Source organism: Oncorhynchus clarkii, chromosome 25 (genome assembly GCF_045791955.1).
Source record: "Oncorhynchus clarkii lewisi isolate Uvic-CL-2024 chromosome 25, UVic_Ocla_1.0, whole genome shotgun sequence".
Classification (NCBI taxonomy): Eukaryota; Metazoa; Chordata; class Actinopteri; order Salmoniformes; family Salmonidae; genus Oncorhynchus; species Oncorhynchus clarkii.
Genome location: NC_092171.1, coordinates 1,581,455 through 1,607,026, shown reverse-complemented (window position 1 = coordinate 1,607,026; position 25,572 = coordinate 1,581,455). Strand labels below are relative to the sequence as shown.

Below are 25,572 nucleotides of genomic sequence, written 5' to 3'. Positions count from 1 at the left end.
AAAGTGTTTAAAAAATCGAATTGTAAATTTGAGATTCTTCAAATTTGCCACCCTTTGCCTTGATGACAGCTTTGCACACTCGTGTCATTCTCTCAACCAGCTTCATGAGGTAATCACCTGGAATGCATTTCAATTAACAGGTGTGCCTTCTTAAGAGTTAATTTGTGGAATTTCTTTCCTTCTTTGCGTTTCAGCCAATAAGTTGTGTTGTGACAAGTTATGGGGGTATACAGAAGACAACAAGACAATGATCCAAAACATAAAGCAAAATCTACAATGGAATGGTTCAAAAATAAACATATCCAGGTGTTAGAATGGCCAAGTCAAATTCCAGACCTGAATCCAATCGAGAATCTGTGGAAAGAACTGAAAACTGCTGTTCACAAATGCTCTCCATCCAACCTCACTGAGCTCGAGCTGTTTTGCAAGGAGGAATGGGAAAAAAATTCAGTCTCTCGATGTGCAAAACTGATAGAGACATACCCCAAGCGACTTACAGATGTAATCACAGCAAAAGGTGGCGCTACAAAGTATTAACTTAAGGGGGCTGAATAATTTTGCACGCCCAATTTGTCCGTTTTTGATTTGTTAAAAAAGTTTGAAATATCCAATAAATGTCGTTCCACTTCATGATTGTGTCCCACTTGTTGTTGATTCTTCACAAAAAAATACAGTTTTATATCTTTATGTTTGAAGCCTGAAATGTGGCAAAAGGTCGCAAAGTTCAAGGGGGCCGAATACTTTCGCAAGGCACTGTATATTCAAGCTTTGCTCAAAGCAGCCAACTAAAGTAATGTAGTTTACATAAGTTTGATCACAAAGGCTGGTCTGAGTGCATCTCCTCACAGTTTCATTCAGTAGTACAAGACAATTCAAATGTCATTTTATCATGGGCACAGTGGGAATTTATATCTGTGATGGTTAAATGATGTCTTACCCCAGAGTGTAAGAGAGAGTACATCACTTCCAGCACATCTCCTTGCTGAGGGTGGCGTTGATCAAGCACTGCTTCTGCTGGGGTGAGCCTGAGGTTCTGCATGTCACGCCGCATGTCTAAAATAGGGGGGAAAGGGGACATAAAGTAAAAATGTCCATGCATCTACCAATTCAATGTTTTACACAATATTGTATCATATTTGATAGGCATGCCAGATAGAAATATGTCACGGGCTGGATCCAGCCACACACACACACACACACGACAGCAACTTAATTTATGTTGTTTAGAAGGATAATCATCCAAGTTAACTTCAGAGAGTAGGCATTACCTATGGGAAATATGCAAATACGTGCTGAAACAGGACAATAGGCTTTGCCAAACCTCCTTCCTTGTTCTACCCACTGAAGGGAGAGTCAAGGTACAAAGTGTTTCACTGATAGATACACCTCATCACTGTAGGAACCAGTTGTTCCACATTGTATTGCCATGCCTTATGATGCATCTGACAGACACCTTTATGAACACAGATCAGACCTGCATCGGCTCAAATACTGCAATGATTGAGCTTGTCTGTCACAATGGAACCAAATGAATTGTCCCAAAAGTGCAAACCGGTTGAGTGAATCCAGAGAGTAAAAATCACAGACCACCTGGGGTGGACTGACGGTTTCACCATTGTTCTAGTCTCATTTAAAGTCTTGGGGATTGTCGTCACCCTTCTGGTGGCCATTTTGTTTGCCCGTGGCCAGAGGCTACTTCTGCTTCCTGGAAATGCTTCCCCTGCTGGCCTGCTTTTGCTGTATCCATTTTTCTTGGGGAAGCCAACGTAGACCACCTGCCAGGTCAGTCTCCCTCTCTTTGGCATGGCCTTCACTCTCTGCATCTCCTGCATCCTGGCCAGCCTTCTCCAGATCTTTGTGGGCTTCACCTTTGACCTGAGGGATCAATTATCAATGACAAGAATGCCATCAGAAACATAATCTGAAAACACTACAAACAGAAAATCGGTCACCAGTAATAGCGATAAGAAGCATGGAACTTTGCATAAAACAATATGCAAAAAAAATCGGTATCTATTAGCATTAACATTAACATTGGATGCTTTTTTGTAACAAAGTAATTGAGTTTCTAATGACAACTCTTTTATGAACCTGTATACTGAAACTCCAACAAACTAATAATCTAAACTAAGCAAATATTAATGATATAAATATTAATGATATAGGCCTCATCAATTGTAGTTGTGTTAGATGTGTATTAGATCAATGAATTGAGAATCAAATTGAGAATAAAACTGATCACACCAATAAGCTTGCATGTGCTTGTATGTAACGCTAGAGGTCGCACTTTGCATGAACAATTAAAACAAAATTACGTCCCTTTTCTCCTCCAGAACAACATCACATAGTTTGCCTTCCATAGCCACTGTTCGGGTCGCACAAACCAACCCAAAACGTGTGTAATGCTTTCTTCTCACCTCTGGATTGGACGACCTTCTCCCACGCGTTTAGCCTGGTGATGGTTAAATATGCCCCCAGAGAGCAAATGTTTGTATTCATGGTTTAGTATTCTGAATTGCTTCTTGAGAAGTAGCTTACCTAAGAGAACCAACTGCCACAGGATGACACTGTTAATCGGAGGACTCGTCTGTTGCATGTCGTTGCTCGCTATGGAGGTCCAAGGAACATACCGACTTCATGGAGGATACCATCCTCGGCAGCATCACGCAGACAGCCCTATCATGCCACCGCAAACATTTCAGCGGAGCATTCAACAGCAACAACCGTTTCAGAGTGCTCCACAAGGACAGCAACAAATTGGAAATATTCAGCAACCAGCTCAGTTGTCTAAGAATCAAAAAACGATTGATTTGGGAGGTTGGTTCATTTTCGTACAATGTAGGCTATTTTGTAATAGTACGCACATTTATTTTCCTTTAAGTTTTATTGCTCTTCATGACTTTACATTTGAGATAATTTGGCATTGGCGTCAATGTATTATAAAAGTTCTGAAATTTAAGCGGGTATTGGCCAATCCTCGGTTATTACAGAATAAAGGCAGATATTCATTTTTTACTGTAAATATACTTTCTTATCTTCCCATACAATTGCATACATTTTGAAATTCGTTAGCTGGAAAATGTTAACCAAATAGCACACCAAAGGAAGGACTGGTGTCAATGTGTACTCAAACCTTTGGGCCAGGCTATATTAAACATTATGGCTATTATTTCCATACAATAATGGATTTATGAAGCACTTTTCCAGGAGTTCAGAACACTTTACGTTGTGTGAAATTGAGAAACAACCGACTGTATGTTGGTAGCTTGGTAGCTGCAATAAGCATAAACAAATGCTGATGGATAATAGTCTCAATTGCTAGCAGACAAACTCTCACTGATGCTTAAGGCTAATAACAGCAGGCTAATGTACTTCACACCATCACCATGTAAGTCATAGGCATCTTATTGCACTTGAGGCAAACAAAATAACCATTGCTCTACTACTTCTCCCTCTTCCTCCGTCATGGTGGCCCAAAGTACATGACAATAATTACAGGTTTAATAGCTATCACCAGCCACCCGGGAAATGGCCAGTCACGTACCTCCGGCCCACAGCACCACCCCCTCCACTTGAACAGCCGGTCAGTACCCCAAGCGGCATCATCAGTGCTGACACAGGTAGAAGACTTTAGGCAAAAAACAAAAACCTCATTTTGATTGAATCCCTCATGGACTGATTGGTTTCTGAGTATAAATTTGAATCGGAACCCCCCCTCTTCTGTTGGTGTTTGTATGTGGTTTTCTTCCTTTTCCCTTCCTTTTACAATCTCTTTGTCCTGGGATTGAGCAGATGCTGTCATATAAGTCACTATTCTGTAGTTTTTTTCCTCCTCTGCAGGTGAATCTTGGGAGAAGTAAACATGAACCTTCTATTTGGTTTACTATATTACATTGAAATTGGTTTGGTGTCCATGTTTACTTTCCTCGGAAATATTCAGAATCTTCTCTCACTAAGCTTTCTCACTAAGCTTTCATCCACTTTTTCTTCAGACTTCTTAAAACGGTTATTTTTACTGCTGTTTGTAGTATTATTGCTGTGTGTGCTGAAGCATAAATGGTTGCCCGCTTAAAACTAACGCTCCCATGCAATCTATTTGAAATAGTAGCACCTAGTAAACTCACCAGTAAAACACATCAAGCTGACTTGCTAAAACCCTCAGTAACTCCAGACCTGAATGTGAAACCTGAATGTGTTTGAAATACAGTAGATGTGACAGAGGAACTAGCAGTTCTCTGTCAAAGTGTGTAGAGAGAACCATTCCACACTGGGTGGTTAAAACCAATGTCACAATTTTCCCTCCGCAGGAACCCACTGCAAAAGCCGGCCCCTAGACCTGGTGTTCATTATCGACAGTTCACGTAGTGTGCGCCCCACAGAATTTGAGAAGGTCAAAATCTTCCTGGCTGACATGGTCGACACCCTCGACGTTGGTTCGGATGCCACGCGGGTGGCCGTCGTGAACTACGCTAGCACGGTGAAGATCGAGTTCCTTCTCAAGACGCACTTCGACAAGGCAGGCCTGAAGGCAGCGCTGGCCCGCATCAAATCTCTAGCTGCTGGTACAATGACTGGCCTGGCTATCAAGACGGCCATGGAGGAGACCTTCACTGAGGAGTCAGGCTCCCGGCTAGCTAACAAGAACATTGCCAAGGTGGCCATCATCGTAACCGATGGACGTCCCCAGGACACAGTGGAGGAGGTGGCCGCGGCAGCGAGGGTGGCAGGCATTGAGATCTACGCAGTGGGGGTGGACAGGGCGGACATGAAGTCCCTGCGTCTCATGGCCAGTCTGCCCCTGGATGAACACGTGTTCTACGTGGAGACCTACGGCGTCATTGAGAAGCTCACGTCCAAGTTCAGGGAAACCCTGTGTGGTAAGAGAGTGAGGCAATTTATTTATTTATTTCATCTGTATTTAAGCAGGGAGTCATGCTGAGACCATGGTTTCTTTTGCAGATGAACCCTGCATGAAAACGTCAATAAACAACAATTACACTATACATACAGTACCAGTCAAAAGTTTGGCCACACCTACTCATTCCAGAGTTTTTTTTACTATTTTTTTACTTTTTTACTATTTTCTATAGTGAAGACATCAAAACTATGAAGTAACAGTATGGAATCATGTAGTAACCAAAAAAGTGGTAAACAAATCTAAATATATGTATTTTTTATGACAGCTTTGCATATTCTTGGCATTCTCTCAACAAGCTTCATGAGGTAGAGAATGCATTTCAATTATCAGGTGTGCCTTGTTAAAAGTTAAGTTGTGGAATTTCTTTCTTAATGCGTTTAAGCCAATCAGTTGTGTTATGACATGGTAGGGGTGGTATACAGAAGATAGCCCTATTTGGAAAAAGACCAAGTCCATATTATGGTAAGAACAGCTCAAATAAGGCAAGAGAAATGACAGTCCATTATTTTAAGACATGACGATCAGTCAATATGGAACATTTCAAGAACTTTGAAAGTTTCTTCAAGTGCAGTCACAAAAACCATTCTCAAATCAAATCAAATAGACATAGGTTACTTTCTAAATGCAATCAAATCAAATTCAATTGTATTAGTCACATGCACCGAATACCTTACGGTAAAATGCTTACTTACAGTGCCTTGTATTAATCCCCCTTGGCGTGTTTCCTATTTTGTTGCATTACAACCTGTAATTTAAATTGGTTTTTATTTGGATTTCATGTAATGGACATACACAAAATAGTCCAAATTGGTGAAGTAATTTAAAAATTACTTCTAAATTCTAAAAAAAAGAACTGTAAAGTGGTGCATGCATATGTATTCACCCCCTTTGCTATGAAGCCCTTAAATAAGATCTGGTGCAACCAATTACCTTCAGAAGTCACAAAATAAAGTCCACCTGTGTGCAATGTAAATGTCACATGATCGGTCACATGATCTCAGAATATATACACCTGTTCTGAAAGGCCCCAGTCTGCAACACCACTAATAAAGGGCCACCACCAAGCAAGCAGCACCATGAAGACCAAGGAGCTCTCCAAACAGGTCAGGGACAATGTTGTGGAGAAGTACAGATCAGGATTGGGTTATAAAAAAGATATCAGAAACTTTGAACATCCCATGCAGCACTGTTAAATCCATTGTTAAAAATTGAAAGAATATGGCACAACAACAAACCTGCCAAGAGAGGGCCGCCCACCAAAACTCACGGACCAGGCAAGGAGGGAATTAATCAGAGAGGCAACAAAGAGACCAAAGATAACCCTGAAGGAGCTCAAAAGCTCCACAGCTGAGATTGGAGTATCTGTCCATAGAACCACTTTAAGCCGTACACTCCACAGAGCTGTGCTTTACGGAAGAGTGGCCAGATAAAAGCCATTGCTTGAAGGAAAAAAAGCAAACACGTTTGGGGAGTCTCCGACATGCTTTTTGGTGAAAACCAAACATATGGAAGAAGGTACTCTGGTCAGATGAGACTAGAATGTAGCTTTTTGGCCATCAAGGAACAACGCTATGTCTGGTGCAAACCCAACACCTCTCATCACCCAGAGAACACCATCCCCACAGTGAAGCATGGTGGTGGCAGCATTATGCTGTGAGGATGTTTTTCTTTGGCAAGGACTGGGAAACTGGTCAGAAGGAATGATGGATGACGCTAAATACAGGGAAATTCTTGAGAGAAACCTGTTTCAGTCTTCCAGAGATTTGAGACTGGGACGGAGGTTCACCTTCCAGCAGGACAATGACCCTAAGCATACTGGTAAAGCAACACTTGAGTGGTTTGAGAGGAAACATTTAAATGTCTTGGAATGGCAATTCAATTGAGAATCTGTGGTATGACTTAAAGATTGCTGTGCACCAATGGAACCCATCCAACTTGAAGGAGCTGGAGTGGTTTTGCTTTGAAGAATGAGCAAAAATCCCAGTGGCTAGATGTGCAAAGCTTATAGAGACATACCCCAAGAGACTTTCAGCTGTATTTGCTGCAAAAGGTGGCTCTACAAAGTATTGACTTTGTTCGGGTGAATAGTTAAACAAAACTTGAGCGTGCATATTTGTCTTATTTCTTGTTTGTTTCACAATAAAGAATATTTTGCGTCTTCAAAGTGGTAGTCATGTTGTGTAAATCAAATGATACAAACCCCCAAAAAATCTATTTTAATTCCAGGTTGTAAGGCAAGAAAATTTGAAAAATGCCAAGGTGGTGAATACTATCGCAAGCCACAGTACGAGCCCTAACCAACAATACAGTTAGAAAAATATGGATAAGAAAAATCCATTAAAGGAAAAAATTATTAAAGAGCAGCAGTAAAATAACAATAGCGAGATTATATACAGTGGGGTACCGGTACCGAGTCAATGTTCCGGGGTCACCGGTTAGTTGAGGTAATATGTAGGTGGAGTTATTAAAGTGACTATGTATAGATGATGGCAACAGAGAGTAGCAGCAGTGTAAAAGAGAGGGGAGCAGTGCAAATAGTCTGAGTAGCCATTTGATTAGATGTTCAGGAGTCATGGTTTGGAGGTAGAAGCTGTTTAGAAGCCTCTTGGACCTTGACTTTGCGCACCGGTACCGGTTGCCGTGTGGTAGTAGAGAGAACAGCATATGACTAGGGTGGCTGGAGTCTATGACAATTTTTAGGTCCTTCCTCTGACACCGCCTGGTATATAGGTCCTGTATGGCAGGAAGCTTGGCCCCAGTGATGTACTGGGCCGTTGGCACTACCCTCTGTAGTGCCTTGCGGTCGGAGGCCGAGCAGTTGCCATACCAGGCAGTCTTGCAACCAGTCAGAATGCTCTCAATGGTGCAGCTGTAGAACCTTTTGAGGATCTGAGGACCCATGCCAAATCTTTTCAGTCTCCTGAGAGGGGGAATAGGTTTTGTTGTGCCCATTTCACGACTGTCTGGGTGTGCTTGGACCATGTTAGTTTGTTGGTGATGTGGACGCCAAGGAACTTGAAGCTCTACTGCAGCCCCGTCAATGAGAATGTGGAAGTGCTCGGTTCTCTTTTTCCTGTAGTCCACAATCCGTTACAGTTAGTAGTTACCTGTCCAAAATTGTAATCAGTAACGTAACTTTTAGATGACCCAAACTCAGTAACGTAATCTGATTACATTCAGTTACTTTCCCCTTAAGAGGCATTTGAAGAATAAAGAAATGTAATGTATGTTACCAATTGAATAACATATATTGCAGGATAAATCAATGTTAAAGTTTGCATAGCTGGCCATACACTACCGGTCAAAAGTTTTAGAACACTTACTCATTCAAGGGTTTTTCTTAATTTTTTACTATTTTCTACATTGTAGAATAATAGTGAAGACATAAAAACTATGAAATAGCACATATGGAATCCTGTAGTAACCAAAAAAGTGTTAACCAAATCAAAATATATTTTCAATTTGAGATTCTTCAAAAAGCCACCCTTTACCTTGATGACAGCTTTGCACACTCTTGGCATTCTCTCATTCAGCTTCATGAGGTAGTCACCTGGAATGCAATTCAATTAACAGGTGTGCCTTAAAAGTTTTGTAGAATTTCTTTCCTTCGTGAGTTTTAGCCAATCAGTTGTGTTGTGACAAGTTATGGGGGTATACAGAAGACAGCCCTATTTGGTAACAGACCAAGTCCATATTATGGCGAGAACAGCTCAAATAAGCAAAGAGAAACGACAGTCCATCATTACATGAAGGTCAGCCAATATGTAAAATGTCAAGAACTTTTAAAGTTTCTTCAAGTGCAGTCGCAAAAAAAAATAAGTGCTATGATGAAACTGCCTCTCATGAGGACCGCCACAGGAATGGAAGACCCAGAGTAACCTCTGCTGCAGAGGATAAGATCATTCGAGTTACCATCCTCAGAAATTGCAGCCCAAATACATGCTTCACAGAGTTAACACAGAGACTGTGTGAATCAGGAATTCATGGTCGAATTGCTGTTAAGAAAACACTACCAAAGGACACCAATAATGAGAATAGACATGCTTTGGCCAAGAAACATGGGCAAAGGACATTTGACCGGTGGAAATATGTCCCGGTGGAAAAATAGTCTGGAGTCCAAATTTGAGATTTCTAGTTCCAACTGCCGTGTCTTTGTGAGATGCGATGTTGGTGAGCGGATGATCTCCGCATGTGTATTTCCCACTGTAAAGCATGGAGGAGGAGGTGTTATGGTGTGGGGATGCTTTGCTGGTGACACTGTCTGATTTATTTAGAATTCAAGGCACTCTTAACAAGCATGCTACCACAGCATTCTGCAGCCATACTCCATCCCATCTGGTTTGCTCTTAGTGGGACTATCATTTGTTTTTCAACAGGACAATGACCCAACACACCTTCAGGCTGTGTAAGGGCTATTTTACCAAGAAGGAGAGTGACGGAGTGCTGCATCAGATGACCTGGCCTCCACAATCCTCCGACCTCAACCAATTTCAGATGGTTGGGCTGAGTTGGACCACAGAGTGAAGGAAAAGCAGCCAACAAGTGCTCACTCCTACTCTATGTAGGAGCTCTATTATTCTACAATGTAGAAAATAGTAAAAATAAAGAAAAATCTTTAGGTGTTCTAAAACTTTTGACCGGTAGTGAATGTGGATGTAAAATTTTACTCCATGGGTTGGTTATGTAGGCTTCTTCTAACCAATCACTTTCTACTACATGTAATAATACAATTAAATGATATATTCACGTTAAAAACCAAGGTCTATCAGAATTGCAGTCATTCCAATAAATGTTATAGCCCTTGGAAATATGAAAGTATAGATTAGCCTAATTGTTTTACCTGAGCATGACCTCAAAACTAAGGACTTATTAGACAGCCCTACTCTGTTGTTTGTGATTTTGTTGTCATGGATGACTGATTGGGCTCATGGAATGGCATGCTTTGAGCACTACTGAAAAGTGCTTTTACATGTGAAATATTAATGCCATGTGCTGCATTTGCTGTAGGCCTATTGTTTTCTTTTTTTGTTGGTGTTCTTTGATATCTTGATAATATACAGCTGTTTAAAAGGGCAAATCCACAAATGGAAACAATAACAAAACTGTCGCCCCGCCTCTGTTTTGGTAAAAAGCTGAGGGATGGGCCTGTAGAAATGTAACCACTCTCAGATTAATAGACAGAGCTATGGATGCAAGGACTGAGCATCCATGATATCACAATTATTGTTTTGACCATGTTATGAAGCTATACAGTGTTTGTTTATATTTACAATGTTTACAAATATTGGAGAAAAACTAACTTATATTTTGGGTTGAAGTTGAACAAAGCTCATGAGGCATTTACAAGTTATATTCTTCTATATATATATATATATATATATATATATATATATATATATATATATACCATATATATCATTTATACATCCAAAAATTGATGTAACAACTACAGACTTAAATTGGCAATCTATCAAAAGTGTGCAAATTTGAGCATGTGTCCATTAGGCCTATGTTTCTTTTTTCATCAGCCTGAATTAGATTGAGCAATAAAAGCCACACTTTTTTTCCACAGGTTTGGATACTCACTACGCATTTTTCACTGGCTGTCCACTGGTTTCAAAAACAATGATTTGATAGACAGCTTAAACTTTTTGAATTCAACCATTATTGGGTTCAAATACACATTTAGATTTGTGAACAGCCATCCACAACAATCACAATCCGTAAGGCGCAAATAGCTAAATGAGAGAGCAGAAGTGTGAATCACATTGATGCACTATGTAGATATCAATGATAAGTGATATCCTTATCGCCATAGACTACACCACTACTGTCATCCTTACCTCCAAGCGTTGGGTAATCTTTGGATGTCGACAGCAGTCGTATCATTGGAAGACATAGCTTGGACTACAAACGCCTATTCCTGCGATCCATCAAACACATAATGGTCTCTGACTTGTGGTCAGAGTCTCTTAGGTGGAACAAACTTAAACTTGCTCCTGTTTTCAATGCTGATTTGAATATAAATTGAGAAAACAGAAGTGTCTGATTTTTTTCACAAACATCCTTTCAGAATTTAAAAGTAACCCTTGAAGTAATCATCTCGTTTTTCAAAAGTATCTGTTGTCGGATTACAATATTTTTTGCTGGTAACGTAATGGATTACAGTTACCGGTTTTTGTAATCCATTACATGTAATCCATTACCCCCCAACCCTGCATCTACCCTACCTCAGTTTTGGGTTTGTCTAAGTGACCCTTGTCCGGTCTTCCTATCTTTCCCCAGGTGTGGAGATATACACAGTCGGTGAGGTTATAATTGAGGACATAGAGCTCCAGGAGATAGCCTCTGTGCCCCACAGCCAGCATTACTTTCACTTGGCCAACTTTAGCACCATCGACTCCATAGCTCACACCTTAAAGAGCAAGTTGTGCCAAAGTAAGAAAGAAGGAAATGGATGAGCATAGGGAGGTACAGCATGAGCTAGCTGCTAGCGGAACAGGATTTAGACACAGGAAAAGGACACAAAGGAGCTCGGGCCTTCTGACTTGTTTTTGGCCTCATGCGTTTGTTGAACCGATGCCTGATTATCTCAAATTGCATGCTATCACCTATGGTTTGCTTCAAATCTTTGGGAGACCTTGAAAATCGAAGTATATGAACTATTAGATGATGGGTGTAGAAAGTTCAGGGAGTGTTTTAATGAATAAAAGAAACAATGACCACGAAACACAAACAACGCACTGACATGAAAACAGAGTCAATAACACCTGAGGAAAGAACCAAGGGGTGTGACAGATATAGGGAAGATAATCAAGGAGGTGATGGAGTCCAGGTGAGTGTCATGAGGCACAGGTGTGCGAGACGATGGTGACAGGTGTGCGGGATAATCAGCAACCTGATGACCTAGAGGCTGGAGAGGGAGTATATGTGACAATGGGTTTGTGTTATGATGAACAAGTGCTTGAATGAATGGCTGGCCCACCGCCTTGGTTAAAGCCTTAAAGTGATTGTTAACCTTTTGCAAAACCCAATTGATTTACCACTGACTTCCCCTCAAAAAGCACTTGACACCATTTGACTGTATGCAATGTATGTATTTGTAGTATTGACTTTACATTAAGTCAACTAGTTGTCACACTTTTCATTAAGTTGCTCCAAAACCACGTAGCAAAAGGCTTAATATTTGGTAGCAATTTGTAACTCCACAATTTGTTTCCTTGTAACCAATATGGAAAAGGGTTTTAATAGATTCCTAGGTGTGGATTCAGTGTCACGTTATTACACTTTACTGTGTAATACTGAGTAGCCTATCAACTTGTTAGCTATAACTTGTTTAAAATGGGAACTGGAGTTACTTAATGTACATTTCTATATAGAAATGTACAATTTATTAATGATTCACTTCTGCCACTGATGTCTCTTTCAGAGGATGTGAACGAGATGAGTGGGAATAAGCTGAGTGAAAACGCGTGCATGTGTGAGGCTCAGATTGCCTTCCAGATGAAGATGCAGTTCACCATACAGGAGCTGACCAGCAAACATATCCTTTTACCTCACCATTGTTTTATAATGGGTGGTATTTATTTATGTAGCAATTTTACAAGACCTCAAAGCCACTACAACCAGCAGCAATGTTGTACATACAGTATGTCTGCCAGTGGTGTAGCACAGTTCTGAGTGGATTTATTTTTCTTCCATAGGAAAGAGAGAAAATGTTGCAGTTTTATAGCTAATCTCATGCTATTGTACACATTTTCCATGAGGCTGAGAGAAAATGTTGCTGTTTTTGAGCTCAGGGATTCTTGAAAGATGGGAAATCTCAATATTTGTCTCAATATTAACAACATTTTAAATATATACATTTTATATATACAATATATACATTTTAAACATATACACATCTGTTTGCAGTCACTTAGAAATGTCCTTGTTTTCCATAAAAACATACCCGAAATGAGTTGCAAAATGAATAGTCAAGACGTTGACAAGGTTATAAACAATAATTTTTAATTGAAATAATAATTGTGTCCTTCAAACTTTGCTTTCATCAAAGAATCCTCCATTTGCAGCATTGCAGACCTTTGGCATTCTAGTTGTCAATTTGTTGAGGTAATCTGAAGGGATTTCACCCCATGCTTCCTGAAGCACCTCCCACAAGTTGGAGTGCTTGATGGGCACTTCTGTACGTACCATACGGTCAAGCTGCACCCACAACAGCTCAATAGAGTTGAGATCCGGTGACAGTGCTGGCCACTCCATTATAGACAGAATACCAGCTGACTGCTTCTTCCCTAAATAATTATTGCATAGTTTGGAGCTGTGCTTTGGGTCATTGTCCTGTTTGGCTCCAATTAAGCGCCGTCCACAGGGTATGGCATGGCGTTGCAAAATGGAGTGACAGCCTTCCTTTTTCAAGATCCCTTTTACCCTGTACAAATCTCTCAATTTATACCACCACCAAAGCACCCCAGACCATCACATTGCCTCCACCATGCTTGAAAGATGGCGTCAAGCACTCCTCCAGCATCTTTTAATTTTTTTCTGCGTTTCATGAATGTTCTTCTTTGTGATCCGAACACCTCAAACTAAGATTTGTCTGTCCATAACACTTGTTTCCAATCTTCCTCTGTCCAGTGTCTGTGTTCTTTTGCCCATCGTAATCTTTTATTTTGAATGGCCAGTCAGAGATATAGCTTTTTCTTTGCAACTCTGCCTAGAAGGCCAGCATCCCGGAATAGCCTCTGGTATGCCAAGAAACTGAAGATCTCGTACAACAATCCCTTCACAGAACATAGTTAGAGCACACTCGCTCTAACCAGAATAGAAGGAGGAGTGGGAGGCCCCGGTGCACAACTGAGCAAGAGGACAAGTACATTAGAGTGTCTAGTTTGAGAAACAGACGCCTCACAGGTCCTCAACTGGCAGCTTCATTAATTAGTACCTGCAAAACACCAGTCGCAATGTCAACAGTGAAGAGGCGACTCTAGGATGCTGGCCTTCTAGGCAGAGTTGCAAAGAAAAAGCCATATCTCAGACTGGCCAATAAAAATGTAATATTTAGATGGGCAAAAGAACACAGACACTGGACAGAGGAACTCTGCCTAGAAGGCCAGCATCCCGAGTCGCCTCTTCACTGTTGACGTTGAGACTCAAAACAGGCATTTGTAAAATATGAAAAATGATTAACTGGAAAATCCCCTATTAAAAACAACCACTCTATCAGGACTCTGACAGAGTTGACGTTAAACAAAAATCTGACCGAGTTGATATTTTACGGAGTTGACAAAAATCATTCAAGTGGTATACACAGTAGCAATTTAGTTTTTCCTCAGTTGCTTTATGACTATAAAACCTAATTAAAAATGACATATTTGAAACAAAATTTATATTCTATTTTAATCTATCAGGCAGATGGAGTTGACCATTTATGGTTGTGACTGTGGTGATTCCAATATTGTTTGTTTAAATCTATCAAAAGTGGAGAACTTTACAGATAATGAGTTGTCTTGTTTCACTACATGTAGTGAGGACAATAATAAAGGGTCCTTATGGTATAACTGACCCTGCTCATTCCTGATTAAAAAATATGACGCAGTTAACCAAATCTCCAGACGCAATGTTTTGAGAGAAATATTCTTTAATGCAAGGAACAACATACAATAATGTTCAGTTAATATTTATTTTTGGACGTTTTTTGAATTTTAAACACATTTTTGGAGAGTTTGAAATTGGGATCCTTAGATCCGGACGAGGGCATTTCCAGACATAGAGCCGACATGGAAATGAATTATGAATTATTGTGGATTTTTTTTCTTCACTTATAAAATTCCTGTAAATGTAAAATTTCAGCTCAAATAATGCAAAATAAATACTATAAAAAAATTTTTTTCCTGACTTTCAAGAATCCCTGAGCTATTTTCCTGCTATTCTACACATTTTGCCATGGCTGAGAGATAATTCCACGTAATAAAAGAAAATCATGTTTTGTGATGTGTTCATATGCTATCTGGGGGGACCCCAACCTCCCCATAAGGAGGCCCCTAAAACTTATAGGGCCCTTACGGGGGCTACAGGGGTGTGTGCTACACCAGTAATGTTTACATATATTGCTCTACTTTAAACTGTTACCCTTTCCGATTCCCGAGACAAAGAACTATGACAGTTTAAGATTGCTGATATGTATATAGTGTATATGTATTGAAGAAGACAAATGTTTCCTTGACTGTTATGTCCACTAGATGATCTATCGAGGAAAGTGACCCAGTTTGGACGAATGCGTTGATTCTAAAGACGATGCTGCAAAGAGACCATTCAGAGCTCACCCAGTTAACCTCAATCTAAAATGTCTGTACAGTTTTCCTGTTTTTAGCAACTTTCATTATTAACAACAGACCATTTTGGAGGTATAGATTGAAGGAGGTTATACAGTAGATGTGTTGTACATATAAGACATTTTGTTTACCATTGAATGACTTGGCCAATAGTGTTCCATTTTCTCACAACAGATAACCCCCATTTCATCCCATTTAGGCTAAGAACAAAGACCGAAGTAGATTTCTTTGCACAATAATTTGCTCCCCATGGTAGCACCTATCCAGTTAACAATATTCCATATGTATTTTATCTTCCACTTATAATGAAAGTGTAGAGGAAGCAATAGGCTATATCACTGACAAGTGATAATGTTTCATTATTGTGGCATTTGCAAGATAAATGAAAGACACATTAAATGTAATTTTAATGCATAATTATTGAGTATTCCTTAACTTGTATTTAAATAAGAAAATGAGCTTGTCATATTCATGTGGCTTACGGTTTGTGTTGATGAGGTAAAAGGAAGTGTGCATTTTTGTGTAGTTTGTGTGTGTATATCAAAATACAGTGCCTTCGGAAAGTATTCAGACCCCTTGACATTTTCCACATTTTGTAACGTTACAGCCTTATTCTGAAATGGATTAAATAAATAAAATCCTCAGTAATCTACCCCATAACCCAAAATGACGAAGTGAAAACAGATTTTTAGAAGTTTTTGCAAACGTAATAAAAATAAAAAACAGAAATAGCTTATTTACATAAGTATTCAGACCTTTTGCTATGAGACTCGAAATTGAGCTCAGGTGCATCCTGTTTCTAGAACTTGATTGGAGTCCACTTGTGGTAAATTCAAATGATTGGACATGATTTGGAAAGGCACACACCTGTGTATATAAGGTCCCACATTTGACAATGCATGTCAGAGCAAAAACCAAGTCATGAAGTTGAAGGAATTGCCCTTAGAGCTCCAAGACAGGATTGTGTCGAGGCACAGATCTGTGGAAGGGTACCAAAAGATGTCTGCAGCATTGAAGGTCCCCAAGAACACAGTGGCCTCAATCATTTTTAAATGGAAGAAGCTTGGAACCATCAAGACTCTTTATAGACCTGGCCGCCCGGCCAAACTGAGCAATCAGAGGAGAAGGGCCTTGGTCAGGTAGGTGACCAAGAACCCGATGGGAGAACATTCCAGAAGGACAACCATCTCTGCAGCACACCACCAATCAAGCCTTTATGGTAAGGTGGCCAGACGGAAGCCACTCATCAGTAAAAGGCATATGACAGCCCGCTTGGAGTTTGCCAAAAGGCACGTAAAGACTCAGACCATGAGAAACAAGATTCTCTGGTCTGATAAAACCAAGATTGAACACTTTGGCCTGAATGCCAAGCATTACGTCTGGAGGAAACCTGGAACCATCGCTATTGGGAAGCACGGTGGTGTCAGCATCATGCTATGAGGATGTTTTCAGAGGCAGGGACTGGGAGACTAGTCAGGATTGAGGCAAAGATGAATGGTGCAAAGTACAGAGAGATCCTTGATGAAAACCTGCTCCATAGTGCTCAGGACCTCAGACTGGGATGAAGGTTCAACTTCCAACAGGACAACAACTCTAAGCAACCAGCCAAGACAACACATATGTCGCTTCGGGACAAGTCTCTGGATATCCTTGAGTGGCCCAGCCAGAGCCTGGACTTGAGCATCTCTGGAGAGCCCTGAAAATAGCTACGCAGCAACACTCCCCATCCAACCTGACAGTGCGTGAGAGAATCTGGATAGAAGAATGGGAGAAACTCCCCAAATACAGGTGTAGCGTCATACCCAAGAAGACTCGAGGCTGTAATCGCTGCCAAAGGTGCTTCAACAAAGTACTTTTTATAATTTAGCAAAATCTTAGAATAAGGCTGTAACGTAACAAAATGTGGAAAAAGTCAAGGGGTCTGAATACTTTCCAAATGGGTTACATTTTGGATGTTTGTACAAATGTGTCATGACGTTGCCCTCTTTGGGTACAGCAAGCCCCATCCCCCTTTCCCTGTCTCCTACACCCAGGCTGCTGTGGTCAGAGAGAGGTCGTAAATTATCTCCTCATGGCCACAGTATAGAGACAGAGTGAATTTTCATAGAGAACAAAATAATTTCTTCCACCTCACAGAACTTGAGGTCCGAACAACATTTATGTTCTGGAGAAGGTATAAAAGATCGGTGAAGAAACCAGCTACGAACAGGTCCGTTTGGTACAATTTTCTGAAACTCATGTGAGGCAATACGGCCACATTACCATAACGCTGTTTATATAATACCCTCAGATATGAGGCTTACATCTAATTGTTGTATAAGATGAATGAGAATGATACTGTTTGTGAAATTGTGTAATGTGATTTTGGACTGTTTAATGAAGGAAACTCCAATTCCCTTTGGAGTTTAACTAAATCAGAGGACTGCCCATGAGCACAGTTATGGTCGGGCATCCTGGGACAGGAACTTTTCTGCTCTCCCGAATAAAACCCCCACTTTGAGAATTTATCAACAGACCATGTTGCTCTCAATTATGAGAGGACAAAGGTTGCAGACCAGCTTACCTCGATAATGAGAGGGCCAAGGTTTGAGACCAGACTGCTGAATCTTTTACGTGGTTAAACTCTTAGACTATCGATACCGACAGAATAAGAACAAGTCTTTGATATTAATTACTAGTCTGCAGCTAGTAATTCGGTATCATTGAACGCAAAGACCGACAACCGCCGAAACATCTATCCATAATGCCATAAATGAATGTCACTCTGAACTACCCATTCTAACCACGACAGAGAGGGCGGAAAAAACTCTCCAACAGAAACAAACTTTTCAACAGAGACCCCGATGACACACTGAGCGTAAATATATATTTTGATTGCAATTGTTCACAAATGAGTGAGCGTTCATATGCAAATGATTAGCATTTCAATTGTTATAATTATCAACTGTGTGTTGTCTTATCTCAGCCGACCCCCACTTCCCTTTTGTACAACAAGCCGCCATGCCAGTTTAGCCCACTAGGGCACATTCCCCTATCATTTCTTGTAACTATATTTACTTTGTTTGTTTGTGTGTGCACTTCTGTGATTGTTTAGTTAGTTAATAATGTATGGATGACTCATAGTGAAGACTGGGTTCGCACAGATAACCAACAATTTGCGACGTTTGGAATGAGACTCACGTGAGGTAAAGAAGAATTCATTAATCAGAATTTAAAATATATTAGGAAAATTATATCTTTGTAATCTAAATATTTTCCTTGGTGCCCCGAATTCCTAGTTGACTACAGTTACATGATTAATCAGTTTAATCGCATAAAGGTTAATCTTCAGTTTAATGATGCCAAAAACAGAACAAATGTATCCATTAAATACATATTTTGAACAAATGTAATTTTGACATTGTTTCTGACTGTAATTTGTTTTGCACAGTAAACATTTCAAAATGTCTTAAAGACTTAAGTGTTACATGGATATAAATAAGTCAAGCACAATATAACAAACATAAGAAATATACCTTTGCTGGCTGTCTATCAGCTACCAAACAATTTGTATTCAGAATGGAGAGGCTGAAAAAAGATTGTGAACTTCAAATGGAATGTAACAGACTATAGCTGTAGGATAAAAACATGGCATAATGTTGCCAATGTGGACAAGCATGCCACATTTCCCAGACTGAGCCATAGATATTCTAATACATCGCTCTGGCATTTCCCATTTCAGAGGTGTTTACATAAATGAATGGGATATTCTCTCTTTTGAGATAATAATCTTGGAATAAAGAGACAAACATGTACATGCTCACTCTTCCCAAGTTTCTAAAGAGAAGCATAAGGGAGTGCAACCAACAAGGATTACAACACAACACAGAAATCATTATGGACTACAGTTACTACAATGTTGAGAGCTGAAGCCTCGATGATGCACTTTCTAGTGTGTGGTTACCAGGGATAACGTGGAAGTGATGCAAAAAAGCTAGCTTGTTAAACGAATTCATGGAGGAAATCATACTTTTCAGATTAAATTAATAAATATCTACCAATGAATGTATCTTGTGTGGTGTTAGCTATATTCAGTATCTAGTAAGAAAACTGTTTGACAGCAAAGTCTGAATCTCAAGCTAACTTCAATAAACAAGCAAGCTGCTAGGTAGTTTATCACTTTTATTCAACGGGTTACCAACATATTCAAATAATGATTTACATATTTTCATTAACGTTATTTTGATTAATTTATTCATACTATTTCATCCTTCCACAAATCCTGACACAAATCTAGGGTTGCTACCAAGCTGGCTGGTCGTTCATTCTATCGGCTTGGTTGCCAGAGACGCGACCCAATCGTTAAATCTTTTTGTTCTGTATCTATGGACGCAACCCCGTCGTTCATTATAAATATTCTATTGCCATACTGGCTTATCCCTTGCTTACTAGCTAGCCAACTACGGCTAATTTACAGTCACATCAAACAGCAGAGCCAGAAAAACAAGAAAGTAGCTGCATTTGCATTTGTTTAAACTGTTTGGATACATCTATAACAATGACCTAATGATTTCACCTGGCAGAGAAAATGTGCTCCCTCGTCAGGACACTGTTGTTCAGAGGAGCTAGCCAACAACACAGCTAACTCAATCACTTTGAACTGAAGCTGGAAAGACTGCAAACTAGCTGCACTTTGTTTCTTTTGACCTGTTTTCTATTGATATTTCTTTGTATACATCCATAACAATTATGCTGATTCATGATTTCGACTAGCTGAGAAAAGCTGCCTACTTGTCTGTCTCATCCCGACTCGTTCATTACTATGTGACAACTGGAGATAGAATTTGAATTTTGCAACAATGTTCCAGAGAGCAAGGTTTATACAAATCGCCACTGTTGAAAACTAAATGTTAGTCTAAAATAAATTTGAGATACTGTCTAGATGCTTTTTATAGTGGAGATCAAGTTTATAAATTGCCTGGCTGGGCTGATGGAGTGGACTGCGCAATCAGATGGAACAGAGTAAATAGGCATTTTGAAGTCATAGATTTAGCTGGTGGTAACTTGTGGAATAGACACCAGCTGGAGTACGGTTTAAACCAATCAGCATTCAGGATTAGACCCATCCATTGTAAATTAGAATTGACAGCAACAATGTTTATCTATCCATTTCCGTGACATTAAGCTATCAGATATTTGTGACGATACGCGTGAAACAGCTTTGCATTTTTTTGTTGCCAATCAGAGAGCAACAACATGTATTGTCATATGACATTGCCAATCTTTGGTGTTGCATGCTCTGTAATTATTGTTTTCATGACCATCATGCACACAGTCTCTACCATGTGTGAGCCAGCCATTTACAGGTCATTAAATAAGTTGTTCCCATCTTGGGTAGTAGTCTTATTTTTCAGAGGTTCTGTTGGCATGAGTGATACAATCAGTGTCCTTTCTCAGCCTACACCAGTACAACACAAAGTTATTTTTCTAGCTATATGCACAACCCTCTTTCTCTCGCAGATTGCCATCCCAAACAACACATGGCTGAAGTGTATGTCTTGGAAGAAAGACTTCATAGCCTGTGGAAGAGATGAGGGTCTTCTCAAAGTCCTGAAGCTGGAGACAAAGACAGGTGAGCTGGTTTTCCAGCACAAGTTACCTCTATAAGATCCAGATTTGCTTAGTTGTGTTATGCAATGTTTACAAGCCCATGTGATTCAGATTCAAAATGTTTCTGAAACAGCTACAGTAGCTAATTGTGTGTTAAAAACCATTTAAACCCATAATGAGCTTAGCTTATTCTGCCAGCAGTATTAATCCACCTGTGTTAATCAGAAAGTAGACCTACGGTATGGTGTCAGGAACCAACTTGCTCAGTCTTCTCTATATTAGGCTACTTTAGAGCTATTGTATAATTCAAGCAGCTTGTGAAGTTGACAGGGTTATTTAACTTAATCTAGGCTATATACACAGTTAATTAGGTACACCCATCCAGTATCGGGTCAGACCCCCCTATGCAGAACAGCCTGAATTACTCGTGGGATTTTTCAGGGCATGTAAACTTTGCTCAATTGGTGTCAAGGCGCCTAACTTGTGCCAGGAAATCATTCCCCACACCATTACACCCCCGCCGCCAGCCTGTACCGCAGGGCCATCACCAGAGTTTCATAACATTCGGGGCTCAGTCTTGAAGACCAGGGGCTGAGGGGTTTGTGGGTCCGAGAAAGAAAAATGTATTTTCTAAAATCATTTTCTGCAATTGTACATCATTTTACATGACTGGAGACATTACAATACTATTTTTTAATGCCACATGTCTTAAATGCAACCAATAGCATAGGCCAAAGAAAAGAGTGGATATACAGATTTTAGGCGAGGAAATTATAGTCCACCAACTTTCTGGTGGCACTCACCTATTCAAACAGATTTTTGCATTTTGTATTTATTTTGAAATATTGCGAAATACCTTCTAGCTGCTGCCTGCTGTTCATTGACAGCCACACTTCAACAATCAGCTGTTTTATATTTGCTGCACTGGCTGCCCAATTGCAGGATTCCAGACTGTAGATTAGGTCTATGCGCTCATAATGTGACAAATAACAATGTACAGCAATTTTTATTAAACAAGCTATTGATCCTCTGTGGCTAAATTATGCTGGTGTAGTATTTTCAATGATTTCATTTATTTATAGAGATAATTATATAATTTGGCAATTTTTTTTCAATTTATCTGCAGCACCTCTTCCTGTAGAGCTATATTTTCTTCAATGTGCTGTGCTCTCCACAAAGCCAAATTATGGTCAGTAACCCCATATGAGGTTATTGTGTAGGTAGACCTACTCTTACAATAATATTTAAAATAATCTATCATCAAGTAGCCTAGCCTACAGTTAGGGGGTGTCCTCGGATGGGGCCACAGTGTCTCCTGACCCCTCCTGTCTCAGCCTCCAGTATTTATGCTGCAGTGGTTTATGTGTCGGGGGCTAGGGTCAGTTTGTTATATCTGGAGTACTTCTCCTGTCCTATTCGGTGTCCTGTGTGAATTTAAGTGTGCTCTCTCTAATTCTCTCTTTCTTTCTCTCTCTCAGAGGACCTGAGCCCTAGGACCATGCCTCAGGACTACCTGACATGATGACTCCTTGCTGTCCCCAGTCCACCTGGCCGTGCTGCTGCTCCAGTTTCAACTGTTCTGCCTTATTATTATTGGACCATGCTGGTCATTTATGAACATTTGAACATCTTGGCCATGTTCTGTTATAATCTCCACCCGGCACAGCCAGAAGAGGACTGGCCACCCCACATAGCCTGGTTCCTCTCTAGGTTTCTTCCTAGGTTTTGGCCTTTCTAGGGAGTTTTTCCTAGCCACCATGCTTCTACACCTGCATTGCTTGCTGTTTGGGGTTTTAGGCTGGGTTTCTGTACAGCACTTTGAGATATCAGCTGATGTACGAAGGGCTATATAAATAAATTTGATTTGAACAAATGTTTGAGGAACATGCTGTCTCTGCCCAAACTCTATGCCATGGGCTCTCAAACCGTGTTCCTGCAGCTACCCATTGCTTAATTTCAGAAACCAAATGAAATTTGATAGTAACATGTTTTCGCAATGAAACATATTTCTCTAAACTGTTGACAGCCCCTCTGTGCTCTCGAGAAAGGAATAAAGGAGAACGAGGAGGAGATAGAAACACATGGTGGTGAGATATTCTGTATGGCTAAAGGTTTTGTCACCCAATTGATTATGGAAATATAAAAAATACCCTATTAATAGGCTATTCATAATCAAATGCAAATTCACGAATTGTATGTTAACTGTAAGCCGCCCTTGCACAATCATTACACCGCATCTCCTAGGGCTATACGTTCTCTCTCATGCATGTGTAGCACAAGGTAACCCAAGTTTAGGCTAGCTAGACCAATTATGTACTCAAAATATCTTAAATCAGTTTTATGTTTCCATGTGTAATATGCGGTAGGCTATGCATTGTATAACAAACAGCACAATCAAAAATTGTATTATGTTTTTTTTTCGGGCTGGGCTCTAATATGCATATGTTTTGAATAAAATATCAGCTTAGGAAGTGCTGTCCAGTTCGTTGTGTTAGGCTTTGAAATAACATCCACAACACCCATTTTTTTTAACTGTTTCAACTTGCTGTTGAACTTCTTCAAATTGATCATCACAGTGAGGGGAGTTTTAAAAGTACCATAGGCCTACTGTTCTGTGTTTGATTTGATTTTTGATTGTATTTGCATTTATGTCAGAGTAGTAACTACCGCCTTGATTCAGTCTTATGTATCAAAATTAGAAATTGTGTTTTTCACATTGGATAAAAGAAAGACACAGAGCTACAAAATGGTATGTCATACGTTGCATTTGAGGAACAATGGGAAAGTAATTCTGCTTTTGAACCTCACTTTTGAAAAAATTGTCTTTGAATGTTTTGGTGCCTACTGGAGAGCTCTCCTTTGCCTAGACCCATTCAGCATTATTCACACACTCTTAAGCTGTAGCCCCCAACCAAACTCTGACCATTTTACTCGCTCTAGTAGAGCTAGTTAGGCTGTCTTCATGTTATCCAGAGCATTGGTGACTATAACTGTGCTGCAGGCAGCAATTTAATTACGCTTTTTTTGCAGACGTTTACTGACACCTGCCATATTCAACGGGTGTCGAGTGTTCGTAAATTCATCAGTTATTCTGTGCTCTGAAATCAGAGTAGATGGCCAGACTGAATTTCTGAACGCCCCCGAAATGGTGACTTGCACAGTGGAGCTTTTGTTAAGACCGATAGCTAGCTAGCTAAACAATGAACCTTAATCCCAACTCATGACGTTACTGCCCGGTATGAATCTGAAGGTATCTAACCAATCAGGTTCAATCTTAGCTAGCTAACCTTAGCCTTAACCTTAGCCTTAGCCTTAACCCAAGCAAATGGCTCTGAGATACAAATAATAAGATCATACAAGTAACGTTAGCTAGCGAGCCATCCAGCTAACGTTAGCTTGAAATGCTTTAACTTGAAATGAAACCACTTTCTGTCAAAATTAGAAACGTGTAATATCAGAAAATGTAACTAGCTAGACGCGTCTCCTGTCACGGATGTAATAGTTGCCCTTAGTTTGAAGATGTACTGTAATTCATAGACAGGTGTTTCCTTCGCTATCATGATCGAATTCCACTGATTTCAAAACTTGGTCCTCCAGCAAGTGGAGAACAATCCATATGCAGTTTTACTATGCCATATATTTAAAAAACGCAGTGTTAGACAGGATTACCTACACATACTGACCAGCTCAAATAGACAGAAGCGTGCTATATGGCAGACCAATCCAAACTCCTCTCGGCATGTCCAGCCCTCTCATTATCTAAGCCAATCATGGCTAGCGGGAAGGTTGCTGACTTTTTACTGTGGCTAAACCTACCTGGCTCGTAATTACAGATGGCATACACGTTTGTTATTAAGGCACATGTTGGAGATGGCATTTCTTGCAAAAAAACGCCTTTTGATAAAAATAATGAAGTTTACGTTCAAACGGCTCTCCTGTGAAGTAGCTAAAGGGACAATAGAGGCTTGAGTACCAGGCAATGATGGTGGTTAGCAAATTAGGTATCAACAAAGCATGCCCAGAGTGCATAAAAGGAGATTACTGTGATTATATGGTAATATGGATGGTCACTGCAACTTCCCTATTCCCATCACAGCAATTAATCTCTTAGTGTCCAACAAGCATTCTCTGCCCTTAACCTTGTTCTGAACACCTCCAAAACAAAGGTAATGTGCTTCGGTAAAAATAATGCCCCTCTCCCCACCGGTGTGATTATCACCTCTGAGGGTTTAGAGCTTGGGAGTACGGCTAGACGGTACACTCTCCGTCTCTCAGCACATATCCAAGTTGAGGCTAAGGTTAAATCTAGACTTGGTTTCCTCTATCGTAATCTCTCCTCTTTCACCACAGCTTCCAAACTAACCTTGATTCAGATGACCATTTTACCTGTGCTAGATTACGCAGTCGTGATTTATAGATCTGCAGGTAAGAGTACTCTTTCAAGTGGCTAGATGTTCTTTACTATTCGGCAATCAGATTTGCCACCAATGCTCCTTACAGGACACAACACTGCACTCTATACTCCTCTGTAAACTGGCCATGTATAGCTGATGCAAGATCCACAGGTTGATGCTTATTTATAAAACCCTCTTTGGCCTCAATCCCCCCTATCTGAGAGACCTATTGCAACCCTCTTCCTCCACATACAACACCCATTCTGCCAGTCACATTCTGTTATTAAAGGTCCCCAAAGCACACACATCCCTGGGTCGCTCTGTATTCAGTGCGCAG

General features: G+C 40.2%; 1 protein-coding gene across 1 annotated transcript; it reads left to right on the top strand.

The window, feature by feature from the left end:
- The first annotated feature begins 2,561 nt into the window (after nucleotides 1–2,561).
- LOC139384002 (matrilin-3-like) lies at nucleotides 2,562–15,343 on the top strand. Its single transcript, XM_071128629.1, has 4 exons — nucleotides 2,562–2,743; nucleotides 4,306–4,877; nucleotides 12,348–12,461; nucleotides 15,157–15,343. Exons 1-4 carry the CDS (start codon nucleotides 2,562–2,564, stop codon nucleotides 15,201–15,203), a joined length of 915 nt encoding a protein of 304 aa, XP_070984730.1. The 3' UTR covers nucleotides 15,204–15,343.
- The last annotated feature ends 10,229 nt before the right edge of the window (nucleotides 15,344–25,572 follow it).

Excerpts from the sequence above, each read along its gene's own strand:
- LOC139384002 (XM_071128629.1), top strand. The coding sequence starts at position 2,562 with ATGACACTGTTAATCGGAGGACTCGTCTGTTGCATGTCGTTGCTCGCT. Across the intron at positions 2,744-4,305 it reads CCGTTTCAGAGTGCTCCACA|AGGAACCCACTGCAAAAGCC; the intron begins AGGACAGCAACA and ends TTTTCCCTCCGC. Across the intron at positions 12,462-15,156 it reads ACAGGAGCTGACCAGCAAAC|TAGATGATCTATCGAGGAAA; the intron begins ATATCCTTTTAC and ends TGTTATGTCCAC.